We start from the raw sequence: 13,864 nt of genomic DNA on the forward strand, positions 1-13,864 counted from the left end.
AAGGACAGACAGAGGCGGGCGCCCCAGACAAGGCAGCCAGCAGCCAGCCCGAGAGCAGTGATGGGACCACCTCGTCTTGAGTCTGACCTTGCCCATGGAGGATGGAAAAGAGACCTGCTGTCCTTGCCTGGACTGGGAGCCCTGGCACTGGCCTGGCAGCCTCTTCTCTGAGCCCCGGTCCCAGGCAGGCCAGGCCAGAGTGAAAAGGCACCCCCAGAGGCCACCGCGGCCCCTTCCCCGGGAAGGCCCTCCACCTGCACCCTGAGGCTCCCCTCGCCCACCACCTCCTCACTGTGCCCAGGTACACTTCCGGGACCCCGCAGCTGTGGGGCATTATTTATTCAGTGGGTGCCTGAGCAGCCCCCCCAAGAACGCACCTCCAGAGGTGGCCTGGGCAGCAACCCCAGCCCAGCTCTGCCCCACTGCCCCCCCAAGCCCAACCTTCTGGGTCAAGATCTTCATATCCCTTTTTTAAAAAACACTTTTAAACTTTTTAAAAACTTTAAACTTTTTTTCAGCAGAGGGGGCGGGAGCTGTGTTTGGGTTTTTGGGAAGGCACTGTAAGTTAAACTGACTGTCCCCTCGTGGAACTCTGCAGATCCATTTCTAGGCAAGGGTTTTGTGCTCAAAACTGTCTGATCAACTCTTTGCCCTTTCTACCGAGATAAGTGACACCTAGGACCCAGGAAATAAATGCTGATGATTTGTGTGACTGGTTTATGATTATTTCTTCTTTAAACAGCAAAAGCAGGGCTGGGCCTTGTTTCCCCAAGTCCACGGTTAGCTGGGATCTGTCAGTGCCCCGGGCTTCCGTGCAAGGAAGTACCTGAGAAGAGGCCTGTCTTCACAGAGGCTGGGACCCTCCTTGGCTGATCAGTCTTCCACTCTCCCGCCTGCCACCCCAGTCCACCGCTCACCCAGACGGGCAGGCCCAGCCCTTAAAACCTACAGTGGCAGGACGCAAAGAGGGAGCAGTTAAGCAGATTCACTCTTCAAGAGAAGCCTGGTTTCTTCTGGAGGGAGGGCAGACTGGGGTCCCTTCTTTGCCCCCAGCATTAGAAGCCCCGGTGTCCCCCTCGACCCCCCACCCCAAGCCCGCACCAGGATCTCAGGACCCCGCTGCTGGGCCGGTTGCCTGAGTCTGGGAACCCAGAGGCTCCTTCCATTCTCACTCTGCCCTAGACCATGGCGCTGCATAGTACCAGCCATTGGCTGCTTTATTGAGCACCAGATTTTCAGCACGAATCACCATAGGAGGAAGGTTTCAGTCAACCGGAGTCTGGCCCGTAGGCAGAGATGCGGCATGCCGAGGTATTGGTGTGTGTAGAAATGGGCACACGGGCTTCAGGAGCAGCCGTAGCTGACTAGGCCAGTCTTCCTTGAAGGAGTCAAGGTAAGTGTCGTTCCAGCCTCACAGTGCTGGGGAGGCTCCGTCCACAGGTGAGGGCTTGGAGAGGCAGCCACGATGTCTTCAGGGATGCGGCTCTGCTTGCCACATCAGAGACACAGAAAGGTTAGCGGCCGCTAGTACCCAGGACTTCAGAGCCAGAGAGGAACCCCCTTCTGCAGAGCGGGAGACTGAGGCTTAGAGCAAGGGAATGCTTTGCCAAAGCCACATCAGAAGGAAGGAGCAGAACAGAGCTAGAACCTGGGCCCAGCTCCCCTGCCCTTGGCTTTAGGCGACCATGGAGATGACCCAGGTTGCCAAGATCTTTGGGACTGGCCTTCAGAAAGTCTCTCCCAAGACCAGCCTGAAGATGGCACTATATAGAAAGTAAGCCAGTCTAGTGGGAGGCCATCAGCCTCAGCCCTGGAACCAGGGAGGCCTCACGTATCCTGAGCACCTCCCCAGAGGGTAAGGAAGGGCTTCTTGTAGGAAATCCCACAGAGGCAGGTCAAGAGCCCAGAAGCCCAGCCAGGAACACACCTGCAGCGGCCGAAGGTGGCATCCCATAGGCTTTATAGAGCAGGTCAAGAAGCTGCTGCTTCTCATCTTCCGGGAGGAAACTGGACTTCGCCGCGTTGATGTTCTAGAAGGGCCAGCATGGCAAATAATGTGAAACCAGAGAGCATGGAAGAAAGCCTTGACAGTCTAGTGATGCGCCATCCTCTTCAATGAGCATGGCCAGTGATTAAGCTCACAGTGGGGAAGGACAGGTCCCATGTCACCTGGCAGCAAGTGCCAGAGCACAGACCGTGGGTTTCAGTGCTCTTAAAGTGCCACGACATGACACAGGGATGAGAGAAGGAAGCTGGAGAAACTGGAGACCAGGCAGGATATGTGGGGCCAGAGAGATTCCCGCAGGGACAGATCTGGGCTCTCAGCCCCTAAAATTAAGGGCTCAGCCTGGGATCTATGAATGGCTGGAAACGTGCGTGCAGAATTTTATAGCCGAGCACACCGTTCTGGGAAGAGAGGTGACAGCTTTTAATGGATTCTTTGCAGGCACTCGACCCAAGCAAAGGCTGAAAAATCTGGTCCTTGATCAGTGTGCCAGCCCGAGAATTTATCCCTAGAAGGCACCTAACTCTAGGACCGGCGTGGGTTGGCCTGGTGAGGCAAACACTTCATCTCCAGAGGTCCTGGGGCCTGGCTAAGACCTGAAGGCCTCACACGCTCCCAGGGCCAAGAGTCAAGGCCGCCAGAGTGCACGCCCACTCACCAGTCTCTTGAACTCCTCTTCGGTGAAACCCATGCTCTGTTTGGTCATCCGGTAATCCGTTTCCAGGGTGGACTTAAAGATGAGTGGGTCATCTGTGTTGAGTGAGTAGTTAGCCTCGTCCTGTTTGAACCTGGTTGCAGGGGTGAGGGGGAGAGGGAAGAGCCGCCTGTACTCTTACGTGAACAGTGCCTGCCGCCAAGAGCCCGCAGCCCCCTACGACCTGGAAGAGCCGCTCGCCGTAGAGGGGAAGGAAGTTGGGAGAACTCAGCGGACCTGTCCGACAGCACAGAACTAGCATCTCCAGACTTGAGCCCACCCAGGCGGGCCAGAGCCGGGCAAAGGCGGAAGAGGAACAGGTAGAGCGGAGGCCTAGGGAGGCCGAACAAGCAGCATGCCCCCCAGCTACGACCCTCTCCAGCCTTCGCCTTCACTGCCAATGTTCTGGGAGGGTCGTCCGCGCCCCCTTCACCCTTAATCCCACTAAGATCGACTTTTCAACCACCCCCCAGGGAAAGGGCTCCTGGCACCCCAGATCCCCGTCGCCTTACACCCGCAAGGCTTCCCCTGGCTCTTTACTCCGCTTCTGTAGAGTGTTACACCGTTGACTGTTCTTAAAACCCTTTTTCTTGATTTCTCGGACCAGTCTCTTCCGTCTGTCCCTTCAGTGTCACTGTCCCGGCTTCTCTCCTCGGCCCTCTGGGACCACCATCTCCTGAGGCTGTCGCTTCAACCATCGAATCTGGGCGGCTGGTTCGCACACCCGCCTCCAGCCCACAGGCTGTGTGCCCATGTGCCTCCAAGAACCTCCCCGCGGACACTCTGCCGGTACCACGCACTCCCCTGTCCTGAAGCAGACCTCAGGACCTCCTTGTAAGAAGAACATCAGAGCCCATGATCCTGCCGTTAAGCTTGGCCTGACCGTGGTCGCCCCCTGTTCTTGCCGCCTTCTCCTGTGTCAGGAAAGGGTGGTTTTGCCCTCCTGAGGCCTGATGCGGCTCCCAGGGCCCAGTCACAGAACAGCGGGAGGAAGGACCAAGGCCTCTAGTTAGATGCTAGGTTAGGAGCAGGCACCACGTGACCTGGAGAGCCGCCTCTCCCAGATGCCCAGGAGGCAGGGTCTAGAGTGTGGAAGCCCCCCTCCCCCTCAGGGCAGCAGGGTGTTCTGCCATGACTGCTCCATGAGAGGAGCAGAACTTCTGCTATTTAGGACCTGGGCTCCCTCAGTCATGTCACGGCACACCGAGCTTTGCCCTCATCTTACAGATGAGGACAGCAGCACCTGCTTCCAAGGACTCGAAGAGATTTCCTAGCAAGAGGCCCCGCCTGGGCCAGGACCCAGTCCCTCCACTTCCTTCCCACCCTCGGCTTTCCTGGTACAAAACTGAATGGGCCCCGGGGACCGGGCCTCACCGAACCACTGGGTGCTCCGTGTCCGACTTCCAGGCGCCTGTGAGGTAGCTGGACCAAGGGCACACCTGGAAGAGCAGGTGGGTGGCTGGCCCACGTGTCCCCCCCAAGCCACGCCACCCCCCACCCCACCTCGTAAGCCCCTCGGGCTGGAGCCACACCAGCCTCCCGGCCGCCGAGTCCCATGACTTCCATCCGGCCACCTCTGCTGGCGGGCGGCTCTGAGGCCCACGGCCCACTCCTGCCACGCTGGCCTGGCTCCTGGCCCTCCCGGTGCCCTCCTGGCTTCCCAGCTGTCCTCCCACCGCCTGGCCGCCCACCTCGAAGTGCATGTTCTCCTGCAGCAGCCTGGCGTAAAGGGCCTCGTCCTCCAGCGTGTGGTAGCCGTGGCCCAGCCTCTCCGTCTTGAGCGTGTCCACAGCCTGCAGAGAAGCGGAGTGGAGCCCAGGACGGGGCGTGGGGGGGGGGGGAGCGGGCGGAAGGCCCCCAGGCCGGCCCCACCTCCTCACCTCTCTCACCACGTCTGCGGAGCCCACCTCCCCTGCGTGCACGGTGCGGTGAATGCCACTCCTCACAGCCTCCTGCAGGGGTGACAGGCGGTCAGGGCCGGCCTGGGGGAGGCCCCCGCAGGCCCAGCCCCTGCCACACTCCAGCTCCCCGTTTCGGCAGGCTCTTCAGTTAGCTGACCTGCTTCAGGACGGGAAAGCTGGGGTTTCTGTTTGTGTGATCCTAACTTAAGCCACGGCTGCCATTTACTAGACGGTGACCGTGGGTCAGTCACCGTATGAAAGGGCTCAGCCACGTTGCCTAATCTCCACAAATACCCTAATACCTGTTTTACAAGAGGAGAAACAGGCCCAGGAAAGTAACAGGACGGTGATCAGAAAGGAAGAAGGGAGCCAGGCTCTGCGACGGGGCAGTGAGACTCCAGAGCTCTGGCCCCAGAACCCATGCTCCAGGCCCGGGGACGGAGTGCGTCGTCGTGAGGCTTTGAATGTTCGCTCCAACTCGGTCATCCCAACAGATAGATGGAACAGCAGCCCCAAGAAGGGACAGTCTCACCCAAGGTCACACGGCAAATGACAGGCAGTAACAGGCTCCCACACAGGAGTGCTCACACTGGGTGGGAGCTTCTGCTTATACAAATTCCCAGTTTCTAGCACCCCCGAGACCCCGCCACGGCGCACTGGAGGGAGCATGGAGGTGGCCCCAGCCTCCCCTGTCCACGTGACCCCCTCCCTCCTCCTGTGGCTTCCCCGGTGCCAGCCCCTCCCTGCCTCCTTCCCCGGGGCCCTACCTCGAAGGCCTTCATGTGTCCCGGGAAGAGGCTGCTTCCCTGGATGGTCTCATCTCCAGCCAGGTCCACGGCCACCACAGACTGGTGCCGGTACTTCTTACACAGCTCCACCACCTCCGGGGACCAGCCTGTGGGCAACACGCCTCTGTTGGTGGCACCGAGAAGTCCCTCTGCTCCCCGTCCCCCAGCCCAAGCCTAGCTCTTCACCGCCTCACGGTGCCACGGCCTAACCCCATTTGGCAGAGGAGGAGACCGAGGCTCCCCGCGATTTCACAGAGAAGCCCAGAACCAGACTTGTACTGCTGACCTGTTCTGGCCTCTTAACTAACCAAGTCCTCATGAGGAGTTTAAAAATGACCAGTCGCGGGGCGCCTGGGTGGCTCAGTGGGTCAAAGCCTCTGCCTTCAGCTCGGGTCATGATCCCAGGGTCCTGGGATCGAGCCCCACATCGGGCTCTCTGCTCAGCGGGGAGCCTGCTTCCTCCTCTCTCTCTGTCTGCCTCTCTGCCTACTTGTGATCTCTGTCTGTCAAATAAATAAATAAAATATTTAAAAAAAAAATGACCAGTCGCAGGCTCTGGAGCCAGAGAGCTGTGTGTGCACGTGTGAGCCTGACGCTGTCCCGACCAAGGGGCAGCAGGCCGCCCCTCTCTCAGCCTCAGCCCCACGCCCAGCCGAGGAGGCTCGGCGACGGCAGCCCAGCCCCACAGGCTGCCACGGGGACCGCGGAAGCCCACGCAAGTCCCTCTCCACTTGCGGGCCCGTCGGCGGGCGGGAAGCCCTTGGCTCGCACTGCCCGCTGGAGCAGAGACTGAGCAGAGACCGTCACCGGCCGTGACGCAGCTGCGGTCTGAGGAGGTGGAGGGATGTGTCCAAAGTCACACCGTGGGGCTCTGCACACCATGGAAGCCGGAGCTCTAGACACCTGACCAGCGTCCCTCACGAGGGAGACCCTTGGAGGCCCTAGACGGCAGACCTGTCTGTCCACCAGGCCTGTGGCCCACACAGGACGAGGCCTGGCCCCCAGGGTCTCAAGGGAGGACTGTGGGCTCTTCAGAACCTGGCTTAGATGGTTTTTTCCTATTATTCAGGTTCCTCTGGTTTTTTGCTTCCTAAATGCAGGTCACGTGGCTGGCAGGCCCGGTCTGCCCAGGGAGGAGGGTCTCTCTGCTGCCAGGAGGTCTGAGCCTGCCCACGGTAGTAGGCTCTAGTGACTGCAAGAAGCCCCGAGGTCCTGCCAGTGGGCTCCACAAATACCATGGGGTGGGGGCATGTGGGGACCAGATGTGGCTCCAGTGCCAGGCTTTGGGTGGGGGGCGGGAGGGTGTGTCAGGGCAGTGGCCAGGGGCGGGGCTGAGGGGTACTCACAGGGCTGGTGCCGCATACAGCACAAGATGGACCGCACCTTCACCCCGAAGTCTCGCTCTCCCTTCTGCAGGCTCTTGCTCACCAAGGCCACCACCTCATCCGGGGTGAGGTCGCCCCTGTGTGCGGAGAGGAGCAGCGATGGGCCAGAGATAAAGGAAGGTCTGAAGGATAGCCCTGGGACAGGGACATGGCGGGGGTTTGGGGGAAGAGAAAGATGGTTCTTGGAGAAGCAGCTCCAGCCGCTGCGAACCCACGGGCTCTGGGGGAAGACCTGGCCCCCAGCCCTGGCACAACCCCCCACTTCATGCTTGCGTGGGCACTTCCAGACTGGAAGGTGTGTGGGGTGATGAGTTCAGGCACAGTCCTCCCCCACGGACGGGGGTGATGCTAAGCCTGCCAGGTCTGATTCCCATGCATCCACAGCTGTCAGAGTCCTGGCTGGAAGGGGGCGAGGAATTCGGCTGATGGCACTCAGAGCTCTCTGGGGTCCAGACAGTGGGCAGGAATAGGCCACACTCGCGTCAGTGACAAGGTTAGAACAGGACACATAGAAGCTTCTAGACAAGGGAGTTACTATTCCTAGATTGTGGGCCTGTGTCCGGGGCAGGGAAACATAGACACTTTTACCAAAGGTCAAAAAATTTTTAAAATTAGCCCAGGTGAGGGCTAGGAACCATGTCTCTTGCAAAAGAGTTAAACTCATCTTTCTGAGGCCACAGACAGGACCAGGGAGAAAGAGTAGGTCCAGGGCTCCCACGAGTCGGGCCGCCCCAGCAGGTGTCACTTACTCGGGCTGGTTCCAGGGGATTGGCTCCACTTTGGAATTAGCCAGCAGGTGCGGGCTGTAGCGTACCTCCACATACACCACGCCCTCCTCGGCCTTCATCTCCACGAACTCATAGGCAATCCTTTGAATGGCCTCCCGGCAGCCCCTGGGAAGGGAAGAGAGGGGTTGGGGGCAACCTTCCCCAAGTCTCTTGGGAGCTCCAGCAGCAACAGGGCTGTTCCCAACCCGTGGCAGCTCAAACCCACTTCTGGCCCCCAGCCCCAAGTTCTGGTAGCTGTCGGAGAAGATCCTAGAAACAAGGCAGGGCCTGTCAGTTCTACCTCCAAACTACATGCCATTTCTTGTCCCCTCCACCCAGGTTCTAACCACCTCCTAAATAGATCTCCAAGTCTACAGGCTTGCCCCTCCAACTCCGTTTTCCACACAGCAGCTAGAGCAGTCTTTTTAACATGTGAATCAAACATGCGCCCCTCCACTCTGAACCCTCATGGCTTCCACAAGGCCTGCAGACTCGGGCCCCTGTCACTCTCTCCAGACCTTCCTTCTCACTCATTCTATGATGCCACCAGAGCCGCCTTTCTGTCCCAGCTACAGTCAGGCCTGTTCCCAGGTCGGGGCCTCCATGCTCACAGATCCCCCAGCCAGCAGGGCTCTTCCCCGAGACCATCCTACTCAGAGCGCCCATCCCTGACCACCTGGCCTCCGAAGGGCTCCTCTGCCGTTCTCTACCTGTTCCCCTGGGATTAGCCAGTGCTTTACCCCCACTTGGCGTGATTCTCTCATTACTTATCGGTCAATTTCCATCTCTCCTACTAGAATGTAGACTCCATGAGACAGGGGTCTTTCCCTCAATCGTGTCATGGCTGGGACCCCTCAGGACGGAGCCCAGGATGTCATGGCCACTCAGATGTTTGCTGGCTCATGGGCGCAGGTCAGCAGGGGAGAGAAACAAGAGAACACGGGCACCACACAAAAAGACAAGTAGGATTGCACCAGACACAAAAGCATACAGCAAGGGGAGCCTTCAACAGAGTGAAAAGACAACTACAGAGTGAAAGAAAATCCCTGCAGATCCAATCTGACAAGGGGCTAATGCCCAAGGAACTTCCAGCCCCCAATAGCAAAAATACCAGATCATCATATTAAAAATGGGCAAAGGACCCGAATAAACATTTCTCAACAGGCGTACAAATGGCCAACAGCTTCGTGGAAAGGTGCATTTCCCTGGCGATTAGCATCACTGATCACCAGGGAAATGCAAATCGGAACCACGAGGACAGATCACCCCACACCTGTTAGTGTGCTACAGTCACCAAGTGTCGCTGAGGACAGACGGGAACAGGGACCCCTTGTACGTGCTGGCAGGAATGCAAATTGGTGCAGCCACCGTGGAGAACAGCGAGCAGTCTCCTCAAGAAACGTTGTAAAAAGTTACCATACGATCCCGAAGTCCTACTTCCAGATCTTTATCCAAAGGAAATGAAGTCAGTATCTCAGATATCTGTACCACGTCGTTCACTGCCGTATTATCCACAACAGCCAAGACGGGGCTACAACCTAAAGGTCCGTCGACAGATGAATGGATAAAGAAAATGTCACACACACACACACACACACACACACACAGAACGATCATTCAGCCTCAAGGGAATTCTGCCATTTGCAGCACGGATGAACCTGGAGGACGTCACTCTAAGTGAGATCAACCAGACGCAGAAAAACAAATCCTGCGCCATCTCACTTGCACGTGGAATCTAAAATAGCCCAACTCATAAAAGCAGAAAGTAGAACATAGTCGGGGCAGCTTGAACATGGGAAGGGGGAAGTGGGAGATGTCGGTCAAAAGGTACAAAGTTTCAGTTCTACAAGTGGAGTTTGGTTCTGGAGATGGGATGTGCAGCATGGGGGTTACAGTTAACAATACTGTAGCATTCTGGGCGCCTGGGTGGCAGTCATTAAGTTTGGATTTAAGGTCTTTAAAGAAGTAATTAAGTTAAAATGAGGCCTTTAGGGGGGGCGCCTGGGTGGCTCAGTGGGTTAAAGCCGCTGCCTTCGGCTCAGGTCATGATCTCAGGGTCCTGGGATCAAGCTCCACATCGGGCTCTCTGCTCAGCAGGGAGCCTGCTTCCTCCTCTCTCTCTCTGCCTGCCTTTCTGCCTACTAGTGATCTCTCTCTGTGTCAAGTAAATAAATAAAAATTAAAAAAAAAATACGGTAGCATATACTTGAGATTTGCTAGGAGGGTAAATCGTTAAGTGTTCTCACACACACACACATACACACACACACACATGTGCAGCCAAAGCCGATGGTAATTATCTGCAGTGATGGATATGTTAACTTGGCTGGACTGTGGTGATCGTTTCACAGCATACATGTATATCAAAACACCTTAAACACATAATTTCTACTTATCAATTCTACCCCAATAAAACTAAAATGAGAGGGGAAAGGACACAGACGGACAAATCCAGAGGGTACCCTGGGGTGGGGGAGAAACCTCGGACTCCTGAATCCTGGTTCCCACACTTACCTGTTACAGGCCTCCAGTTAGTCCCCCGACACTTACAGCAAATGTTACTGTGAGGACAAAGATGCTGAACTTCCTGAAACTCACTTAGGCCAGTGCTCCAAGTCGGAGAGACAGACCCTTTAAGTATTTTAGTTGTTGAGTGTTGGCTCTAGAAGTAAGGCACGCATCAACCTGCCAGGGCCACGCTAAGTGGTACCAAGTGACCATGAGCTGGGCCTGGCTGGAAGTTTCCACCTTGAAGGGTGAATACAGAATGGTCACCCGAATGTGGGGTGTGCGTGCAAAGGGCCTTAGGGAAACTGGCCATGCCCAGGAGAAGGGTCACTGGAAGCACCATGCTTTTGAGGATAAGAATGAGCAGCTGCTGTCTTCCCTGGCCTGGATCTGGGACCTCAGGCCTGCTGCAGGGGAGCCGGCCTCCCAGGAAGAGGGTGCCCAACCTCCCCCAGAGCGGTGGCACACATTCACTGCACAGTGACCAGCACTAGGGAAACAAGGTAGACAAAATCCCTGCCCTCCCGGAGCCTACAGTTAAGCACGAGAGACAGGTAAGTAAGTGAAACACACAGTCTACAGTAGGTGAGGTGTGAAATGGTCTATGGAGACACATAAAACAGGGGAGGGGACTACAAGTTTCATCGGAACCATCAGGGAAGGCCTCACTGAAAAAGGAACACTTGAGCAGGCCTGAGAAGGAGGTGAGGAAGCTAGCCACAGGGCATCTACAGGGAAGAGCGTTCCAGGCAGAGGGAACAGCATGCACAGAGGACCCGAGGTTGGGAATGTGTTTGTTGCCCCAGGTGCCACAGGAGGCCCACGCTGTGGGAGAGAAGTGAGCAGAAGGATAAGGGCAGAAGATAAGGGCTCTCATCAGACACCTGTCTGATGGTGGATGGTGGCAAGGGCACGGTATGGACATCAGTCTTACGGGCAGAGCCCCAAAGGCCAAGCAATTCAGAAGGAGATGATGCCAAACAGCCTGGTCATCTTGGGCCTTCAAGGAGCTGAGCATCTTCTGTCTTGTGGCCAGAGAGACAGAAGCTGCCTTGGGGGTGACATGGGAGAGGTGCCTCAGCCTGTACAGAAGCCCCAGCCATGTGTATGTTCTGGGGAGGGGGTGCCCGGGGAGATAGGACCGGTGTCTCCAGGGAGGTATGTGCGTGCGTGTGTGTGTGTGTGTGTGTGTCTCTGCTTACCAGGGCCAGGGATGGGGACAGGTGGTGTTTTCCAGGCTGACTCCAAAAGCTTCTAGCAAGCAGCCTTGACACACATCTTCCTTCCACAGAACTCCTCCTACCTGTCCTGCCACTTATCCAGCCAAGGGCCTCCATCTGCCTCGCAGACCTTCACCAGTCATCCAACAACCCCTACTTGGCATATGCTCCAAACCTTCCCTCCGGTCTAGCCCTCCAGACTACATTACACCTTCTCTATCCCAAAGCCTGGGCCATGCTTCCTCCTCCAGGCAGCCTTCCCTAACTGCTCCCTGTCCATTTGCCTCGTCCCCTTCCTGAGCTCTGGCAGCAGACGGCAGAGGCCTGCCTCGTGTCAGGAAGCTCAAGGTGGCCTCCAGGTGGGATCTGGGCCTCACCCCTTCCAGCTGTGTGGTCCTGGGCAAGCGGCTACCCTCCCCTGAGCATTAGTTTCCTCCTCTGCAAATGAGGAGCGTGTCCACCTGGCGGGACCATCGACAACTATGAAAACTACAGTTCTGAGTGCTGTACGCACAGTCTTCCAGACCTAAGATGGAAGGAACAAAAGGGACTAGAAAAACAGCTGTGACTGGCTGTCCATAAAGGTAGCAACCGGCTTCATGGCAAGGGGGAGCTTGGTGAGGAAAGTTCTACGTCCATTCTAAACTCCAGCCCCAGGAGGTAGACAGGATCACAAGCCCCATGGTCTGGATGAGGGAACAGAGGCCCAGAGAGGGTAAATTTGCCCAAGGTCACAGTTATTTCGTGAAAGATTCAGGCACTAGGATGCCAGCTTTTGACCTCATACTCTCACTTTCCTGTAGAAGTTGAAGAAATTTCTAGATATTATGCCCACTTTCCAGAAGGGAAAATCAAGGCCTGGAGAGAGTCACACAAGTACACACAAGGATAAGCTGCAGAACTAGGGCTTCCGAGCACCTTCTCCCACCCCGCAGTGGGAGGCGCGGGCAGCAGGTGGCAGGCACAGCCGGGGCGGGGCAGGGCTGGGGGGCTGACTCACGCGATGGCGGGCATGTAGTAGTTAAACTTGGCCAGGAAGCCCGGGAGGCTGAGCGGCTTATCCATGCCGATGATGTCCCGCAGCTCCTCTGCTGTCTCCGCGGGGAGGGCAATCCCCCTCTTCCTGGGAACAAAACAGTGAGGGCAGTGGGCTGCAAACTCCTCCCGGGGACCAGAGCAGGAAAGCTGGGGACCTCTTCCTCCAACTCCTCCCATTGAACGGATGGGAAAACAGAGGCCTGGGGCATATAGAACTCAGGCTGGAATCCTTCCAGCACCCCTCCCCCCACCAAGTCCCCAAGGTCATGACCAACCAGGGAACCTCAAGGGGGACACCGGGGGTTGAAGTCTGTATGCATACATGTACATACACATGCTCACATGCACACATGCACGCCCGTGGTGCCTGGGAACCGGGCAGCTGCTAGGGCAAGACCACAGTTTCCTCCTCAGCCCCGGAGTGGGTAGAGCCAGCTGGTCCCCAGCCAGGTCAGAGGTTATCAGGGCCATAACTGCAGCACCACAATGCCCGGGGCAGGGGCCGGACTTCCCACCTCCGCCCTCCATCCGGCTGGCCTGCGCATGGGAGAGGCCTGCCCAGCCCGTGAGCTGGGAGAGGGTCCAGCGGAGACTCCCAGGAATGGGTGCACTGGTCCCCTCCCTCCGAGCATCTCCCCTCTCCGCCTACAGACCCCAGCATGGGGCCTGCCCACAGCCGCCCCTCCGCCCAGGGCCTCCTCCTCCCTGCCAGGGTCAGCCAGGGTGAGCCAGGCCTGCCTCCCCCACCACAGCTCTCAGGTCACCCGGGCCTCAGTTTTCCCACTTTGAAGACGAACAGGCAAAGAACACCAGACATCCAAGAAATGCTCCCACCACGAAGGGACAAGACAGGAGACAGGAGGAAATGCCGAGGAAACAACGCAGGGAACAGAAGAAAACTTAAAACCCTTACAGAGGAGCATCTCCGGGACCGGAGAAGAGCTTCCTCCCAGGAAACAAGACACCCCTCTCAGTAAGGGGACCCTGAGAGGAAGAGAGAGCTTCTGCAAATCTAAATGAATATGGGCCGGTCATCAGGATGTAATAAAATGAATGGAAAATACAGCGGAGAAACTCCTCCAGCAAGTAGAACAAAAGAAGATATATATATAAAAAAAAAAAAGAGGAGCAAACAATTATGGAAATGAGGTGATTAAATCTGGTTCAAGCATCGCGTTATCCGCAAAGCAAGAACAGAGGATGGGGGGGGGGGGGTTGCCAGGGACACTGGGGGACCTCGGTCCCTAAAATACTATGATGCTTCCGGACATAAATGCATGTCCCCCGAGCCCCCGACACAGGCGCTCCTCCCCTGCTGGGGGTCCCAATCCTTAGGAGCGCCCCCGGCAGCGCGCAGTCAGCCCCCTTCCCCACAACACGTGCTTGGTCCTCTGGACACGCTATGTGTGAGGCCCCCTAGAGTCTTCCTCCAGCTCCCTCGACCCCCGCTTCCTGGTGGGGCCCTTCCTCCTGACCGTTCTTACAGACCCTCCCTTTTACACACCTGCCCACACAAGCTCCTCCCCTTTCATGGTTTTCAGCCAGAAGTCTCTACTTC

At 57.1% G+C, this 13,864-nt stretch overlaps 2 protein-coding genes across 6 annotated transcripts in view; one reads left to right on the top strand and one right to left on the bottom strand.

Annotated features, from left to right (window-relative positions):
- PKIG (cAMP-dependent protein kinase inhibitor gamma) overlaps positions 1 to 712 on the top strand; it is a 101,755-nt gene extending 101,043 nt beyond the window's left edge. For all 4 annotated transcript variants that reach the window (XM_082744711.1, XM_082744709.1, XM_082744710.1 and 1 more), the window contains one exon: positions 1 to 712. In XM_082744711.1, the coding sequence (XP_082600837.1) occupies positions 1 to 80 (80 nt within the window). In that variant the 3' untranslated portion in view covers positions 81 to 712.
- Positions 704 to 13,864, bottom strand: part of ADA (adenosine deaminase) — a 27,846-nt gene continuing 14,685 nt past the window's right edge. Inside the window, exons 3-12 of one of the 2 annotated variants that reach the window (XM_082744695.1) lie at positions 12,269 to 12,391; positions 7,523 to 7,666; positions 6,735 to 6,850; positions 5,368 to 5,495; positions 4,580 to 4,651; positions 4,391 to 4,492; positions 4,074 to 4,138; positions 2,664 to 2,793; positions 1,928 to 2,030; positions 704 to 1,485 (exon numbers count right to left, since the gene is read on the bottom strand). In XM_082744695.1, coding sequence (XP_082600821.1) covers positions 1,472 to 1,485; positions 1,928 to 2,030; positions 2,664 to 2,793; positions 4,074 to 4,138; positions 4,391 to 4,492; positions 4,580 to 4,651; positions 5,368 to 5,495; positions 6,735 to 6,850; positions 7,523 to 7,666; positions 12,269 to 12,391 — 997 coding nt within the window. In that variant the 3' untranslated portion in view covers positions 704 to 1,471. Of the gene's footprint in view, positions 1,486 to 1,927; positions 2,031 to 2,663; positions 2,794 to 4,073; positions 4,139 to 4,390; positions 4,652 to 5,367; positions 5,496 to 6,734; positions 6,851 to 7,522; positions 7,667 to 12,268; positions 12,392 to 13,864 lie in introns of both variants that reach the window. The other variant, XM_082744694.1, reaches the window with a different exon arrangement.

Source organism: Mustela nivalis (genome assembly GCF_964662115.1).
Source record: "Mustela nivalis genome assembly, chromosome: 8".
Taxonomy (NCBI): Eukaryota; Metazoa; Chordata; class Mammalia; order Carnivora; family Mustelidae; genus Mustela; species Mustela nivalis.